This window comes from Aethalodelphis obliquidens, unplaced genomic scaffold, assembly GCF_003676395.1.
Source record: "Aethalodelphis obliquidens isolate GAN/ISIS:26980383/991018 unplaced genomic scaffold, ASM367639v1 scaffold18, whole genome shotgun sequence".
Taxonomy (NCBI): Eukaryota; Metazoa; Chordata; class Mammalia; order Artiodactyla; family Delphinidae; genus Aethalodelphis; species Aethalodelphis obliquidens.
Genome location: NW_020837962.1, coordinates 11,488,569 through 11,494,352, shown reverse-complemented (window position 1 = coordinate 11,494,352; position 5,784 = coordinate 11,488,569). Strand labels below are relative to the sequence as shown.

At 67.5% G+C, this 5,784-nt stretch overlaps 1 protein-coding gene across 1 annotated transcript; it reads left to right on the top strand.

Annotated features, from left to right (window-relative positions):
• The first annotated feature begins 1,825 nt into the window (after window positions 1-1,825).
• NTN3 (netrin 3) lies at window positions 1,826-4,602 on the top strand. The gene is made up of 6 exons (XM_027117746.1): window positions 1,826-2,957; window positions 3,029-3,217; window positions 3,308-3,457; window positions 3,626-3,676; window positions 3,805-3,879; window positions 4,176-4,602. The coding sequence occupies exons 1-6, from the start codon at window positions 2,030-2,032 to the stop codon at window positions 4,523-4,525; spliced, it is 1,743 nt and encodes a 580-aa protein (XP_026973547.1). The 5' UTR covers window positions 1,826-2,029; the 3' UTR covers window positions 4,526-4,602.
• Window positions 4,603-5,784: the final 1,182 nt, after the last annotated feature.

Here is a 5,784-nt window from a genome sequence, read left to right as displayed (position 1 = left end):
GTCTTGTCTCAGGCCCTGGGGAACCACTGGCTTGGGCCTGGGCATTTCTCCCCGCTGTGGCCACCTCCTTGCTTCTAACAGTCTGAGAAGGATCTATCGCACCTCCCTCTCTCCCACCAGAGCTCCCCCCATCCCAAGCATGTTTGAGGCTGATGATCAGAAGAACCTAGAAGAGAATGGTTGGGAAGGTGCTCTTTCTGAACTTGACCCATCCCAGAGCAGAACGGTGTTCCCCGCCAGCTACCTCATTCGTGCATGGCTGTTTGTTATAAGGGACACATTCTCTTTATTGGGAAGTTGAGGGACAGGCCCCAGTGGCACCTGCTTTGCGGGGTGAGGGGCACCCTCAGCCTTCCTGTTGCTGCCAGAGAAGAAGAGAGAGGCCAGCAGCCCCTCTGGCCCTCCTGGCTTAGTCTTTCCAAAGTCTCCTATTATCCCTCCAGTCCCTTCACCCCTCACCCCTGCATTTGTGCTGGTTAGGCCTGGTGAAGGGCCTGACCAGAGAGTGTCAGTCACTCCAGGTAGCCCATCAATCACCCTGTCTTCCTGCTGCTCCTTCTCCAAGGTCAAGCCCTCGTGTGTCCTCTTCTCCTTCAGTGTCCCCTGGGAGGCTTCTATGTCCTCCTGCTCCTCCTCTCCTAAATAGCACAAGGATTCTGCTTCTCTCCATCCTCTTCTTATCTGTCCTTGCAGTGTCTCTGGCCCAACCGAAGGTGGCAGCCCCGCCTACACAGACACACCCATGTGGTGTCCTCCACTGACAGCTGGGCTTGGCCTGGGGTCAGCCTCCCATCTAGAACTTCAGGCCTCAGAGCTGCTCCCAGGTGGGATATATTCCCATGTTCCCTGCCCCCTTTGCATGGGGCTGACCCTTCCTGGGATGCTTTGCCTCCTCCATCAAGGAGAGACTCCAGTCTGTTGAGCTCCCTGGCTACATCCAATACCTATGTGGCTCATGAAATCCCAACAGCTTGGCAAAGTTGAATAATAGGCATCTGGCTGATGAGGAAACTGAAGCTTGGGCAGGTTGAGGAACTGAAACCACACAACTAGAAACTGAAGCAGCTTGGATTCAAAATCAGACCTGGCCCCAATCCTGGGTTCTTTTTACTACAGCAGACTGCTGCCCTGGGGACACCCCACAACCACCAGCCCAGCTTGGCTCCCTCTGTGCTGAGTGTGCCCTGTAGGGACCAATGGGAGCATGAGGGTCCCACCTTCAGATCCAGGGCCCAGCCTGCCTGATGGGCCTGAGGGAGGAGGCAGCCAGACCCCCACCCGGCACGTGGCACAACCCCAGGAGCAGTCAAAGCCTGGAGGCAGGCCGGGGGCCGGCTGGGTGGTCCCCCACGGGCTGCGTGGCTGAACCACCCCCTCCAGAGCCCTCCCGCCAGCACATTCCTGGCTCCCCGGCCCCTCCCCCGGCTCCAGGGCCTCCCAGCCCCCTCCCCCGCTGGCCCAGCCAGTGTCTGAATCTGCTTCTGATTCCGGCTCTGCCGACGAGGCCCCCTCCCCGGCCCCCTCCCCTCCCCTCCCTCCCTCCTTCCCGGCCCGAGCAGCCCCGCCCCCGGCTGCGCCCAGGCTTGCGCCTGCTGCGCCCCCCACCCTCTACTGGCACAGCTTGCCCGCCCTCGCTGCAGCCGGGAGGAGGCGGCGGCCGGGGCGCCCCAGGCCCCGCCCGCCCTCGGCCAGTCCCGGGAGGCCGGGAGACCTGCTCGACCCGGCCCTCGGTGGGTGAGTGCGAGCGGCGGGCGGCGGGTGGGGCCTCTGCGGGCGGAGGCGCCGAGAGCGGGGGCGACGCCTGTCAACGCTCCAGGCCCAGCGGGAGGACGCGCCGACATCCCCGCTGCTCCGCTCGGCCCGGGGCGTAACGGCGGCTGCGCCCACCTCTGGGCCCTGACTGGAGCGGCCCGGGGCTCTGGTTGCTCGGCACCGCGGGCCAGCGGGCAGAGCCTCGGATCGGGCTCTCTCTCCCGAGGGCAGCGGCGTGGGCCCCCGGCCGGCTGGCTGACCCACGGCGGCTCCGGCCATGCCCAGCTGGCCCTGGGGGCTGCTGCTGGCCGCGGGCACAATCTCGGCCGCGCTGAGCCCGGGGCCGCCGGGGCCCGCCGACCCCTGCCATGACGAGGGGGGCGCGCCCCGCGGTTGCGTGCCCGGCCTGGTGAACGCGGCCTTGGGCCGCGAGGTGCTGGCGTCCAGCACGTGCGGGCGGCCGGCCACGCGGGCCTGCGACGCTTCGGACCCGCGGCGGGCACACCCTGCCACCCTCCTGACCTCCGCAGGGGGCACCACAAGCCCGGTGTGCTGGCGTTCGGACTCGCTGACGCAGGTGCCCCTCAACGTGACCCTCACAGTGCCCCTCGGCAAGGCTTTTGAGCTGGTGTTCGTGAGCCTGCGCTTCTGCTCTGCACCCCCCACTTCGGTGGCCCTGCTCAAGTCGCAGGACCATGGCCGAAGCTGGACCCCACTGGGCTTCTTCTCCTCCCGCTGTGGCCTGGACTATGGCCGCGTGCCTGCCCCTGCAGATGGCCCAGTTGGCCTGGGGCCCGAAGCCCTGTGCTTCCCTGAGCCCCAGGCCCAGCCTGATGGGGGTGGCCTTCTGGCCTTCAGCGTGCAGGACGGCAGCCCGCCAGGCCTGGATCTGGACAGCAGCCCGGTGCTCCAAGACTGGGTGACCGCCACAGACATTCAAGTAGTGCTCACAAGGCCTACCATGCTGGGGGACACGAGGGACGCCACAGCCATGGTCCCTTACTCTTACTCAGCCACTGAGCTCCAGGTGGGCGGGCGCTGCAAGTGCAATGGGCATGCCTCCAGGTGCCTGCTGGACACCCAGGGCCATTTGATCTGCGACTGCCGGCATGGCACCGAGGGCCCCGACTGCGGCCGCTGCAAGCCCTTCTACTGCGACAGGCCATGGCAGCGGGCCACAGCCCGGGAAGCCCACGCCTGCCTTGGTGAGGCCTTGGAGGGTGGCCTGGGGATCTGAGACCAGGCCAGCCTGTCCCTGACTCATCCCTCCCTGCAGCTTGCTCCTGCAATGGCCATGCCCGCCGCTGCCGCTTCAACATGGAGCTGTACCGACTGTCTGGCCGCCGCAGTGGAGGTGTCTGCCTCAACTGCCGGCATAATACTGCCGGCCGGCACTGCCACTACTGCCAGGAGGGCTTCTATCGAGACCCAGGCCGTGCCCTGAGTGACCGCCGCGCTTGTAGGGGTGAGCCTGCTGCCAGCTACCTGCACACCCTCACCTTCTGGTTTCCCACATCCCTAGATGGGCTTCTGACCATCCCACTTCTATCCTCAGCCTGTGACTGTCACCCTGTTGGTGCTGCTGGCAAAACCTGCAACCAGACCACAGGCCAGTGTCCCTGCAAGGATGGCGTCACTGGCCTCACCTGCAACCGCTGTGCCCCTGGCTTCCAGCAGAGCCGCTCTCCAGTGGCACCCTGCGTTAGTGAGTGATGCTGCCCTGCTTAGACCACCTCAGCCAAGGTCAACCCAGCTCCCTGCTGCTGCCTACCTGGGCCCCGCAGATCCCCCTGCCCCCCTCAACTGTCCCCTGAGCCCTGCAGATTCCCTTGGCTCCCTTCAAAGGAAGGCCTTTATCTCATCCTCTCCACAGAGACCCCTGTCCCTGGATCCACTGAGGAGAGCAGCCCTGTGGAGCCCCAGGGTGAGTGGAGGTTCCAGAGGGGGCATGTCCTTGGCTGGAGGGGGCTATGGATTTCAGGAGGGGAGGAGGAGAGGGTGGGAGAAGGAGGTGCAGATCGGTGCCAACCTCCTCCTGCGCCCTCCTCCCAGACTGCAACTTGCACTGCAAACCTGCCCGTGGCAGCTACCGCATCAGCTTGAAGAAGTTCTGCAGGAAGGACTACGGTAGGCCACCCTCAGGCCTCCTGCCCCCGTCCTCCTCACCTTGCCCTACTTTCTCTCCGTATACCCTGACCCTCGCTGGACCCCAAGGCCATCCCCTGGCCCTCAGGTCCTACGCTGTCGCCGGCCCCGCCCTGTCAGCCCCCGTGGCCTCTTCGTGCTCCCGCTGCGGCGTGTCCTCTTTGTGTTCCTCCTCCACCCCGCCTCCCACCCCCGCGGGCGCCGTGTCCCCCTCTGCGCGGCCCGCCCCCTCCGGGCCCCGCCCCGCCTGACCCCGCCCCCTCTCGCCTCCCCCGCAGCGGTGCAGGTGGCGGTGCGCGCGCGCGGCGAGGCGCGCGGCTCCTGGACGCGCTTCCCGGTGGCCGTGCTTGCCGTGTTCCGGAGCGGCGAGGAGCGCGCGCGGCGCGGGAGCAGCGCGCTGTGGGTGCCTGCGCGGGACGCCGCCTGCGGCTGCCCGCGCCTACTACCGGACCGCCGCTACCTGCTGCTGGGGGGCGGACCGGGGGCCGCGGCCGGGGGTCCCGAGGGCCGGGGGCCCGGGCTCAGCGCCGCCCGCGGGAGCCTCGTGTTGCCTTGGCGGGATGCGTGGACGAGGCGCCTTCGGAGGCTGCAGAGGCGCGAGCGGCGAGGGCGCTGCGGGGCGGCCTGAGCCCGCGGGCCGGGCGGGGGCCGGGCGGGGACCGGGCGGGGCGCTTCTCACACATCAAGGCACACGTTCATCCAGTGCAACCGCCTCACGAGAAGTCTTTGCTCGCGTCGCGCGCGTCGCCATCTGGGCCCCCTGCCCCGACACTGCCCTGCGCCTCCTTCGGTGCCTCGAGCTCCTGCCCAGGAGGGGTGTGACGGACGCAGGGACACCCCCGCCCCAACAGAGGGATGTGATAGCCCCAGAGAGCTGCTTTGAGGCCCCCTGGAGCACCTGTCATCCAAAGGACCCCTTGGCCCCCCCACCCTCAAGCTATCTGCCTTCTCAAAGGCTGTGAACCCCCTGTGGGGCCGAATACTTAGAGGCTCTGCGAACACCTCAAGGGCCTCTGTGACACAGCCCCCCGTGATGTCGTGGTCCCTCAGCGTTCCCACCTTCCTGAAAGGCACTGACACCGCCCTCAAATAGTTATGAACCCCCTTCTGATGCCAGGACGCATAGAGATCTGCGAATACCCCAAGGGCCGCTGAGACTCCACCCGCCCCCGGACTCTGATCCGCCAGAGAGCGCCCTGACTCCCCAAGAGGCACTGTGGCTACCACAGACGCCTGTGGACCCCCATGGAGCTCGGTGACACTGGCTCCCCCGCCCCCTGTCAGGACACGCAGAGGGCGCTATGACTCCTCCCCCAACGAGGACGGCGGCCTCTGGTTCCCGTCTGTCCCGTAGGTCACCTCTGCCTGTCCTGTCTCTGCCGGCTGGGCGTCCGTGTCCCTGCCCCCCGCTGTGTTCAGCCTCTTTTTTGCCCCCTTGTGTCCCTGTCTCTTGTCTCCGTCTGGCTGTCTATCTCGGCCTCGGCCTCAGGACTCCTCCACCCAGGTCCCACCCGGAGGTCCCCCCATGCACTCCTCCGCCCGCTCGGGACCGGACGTCGTGCCCACGCGGGCGCGCGTTCCCAGGTCTACGCGTAACCCGGCAGCGACTCCGGCGGGCACCCCTGCCGACCCCCGATACCCCAGCCTTGCCCACAGCTGGGCCTGACAGCCACCCGCCCACTCGCGCGCGCCCCTCGCCTCTCATCGGGACCCGTGCTGAGCCGGCGCATGCTCCTGCCGCCTCGCCTCGGGGCGTCAGCGCGCATGCCCGGAGCCCGCTGCCCCAGAGACCCGCGGGCGCCGCGGGTGGGCAGCCGGCGGCGCGTCTCGGCGGGGGCGGGGCCGCGTGCGCGCGTGCGCAGAAAGGCCGACGCTCGGGAGCTCAGC

Bases quoted from the DNA above. Each gene is read 5' to 3' on its own strand.
- NTN3 (XM_027117746.1), top strand. From the start codon at position 2,030: ATGCCCAGCTGGCCCTGGGGGCTGCTGCTGGCCGCGGGCACAATCTCG. The intron at 3,677-3,804 runs GTGAGTGGAGGT...CCCTCCTCCCAG, and splicing joins CAGCCCTGTGGAGCCCCAGG to ACTGCAACTTGCACTGCAAA. The intron at 3,880-4,175 runs GTAGGCCACCCT...CCTCCCCCGCAG, and splicing joins GTTCTGCAGGAAGGACTACG to CGGTGCAGGTGGCGGTGCGC.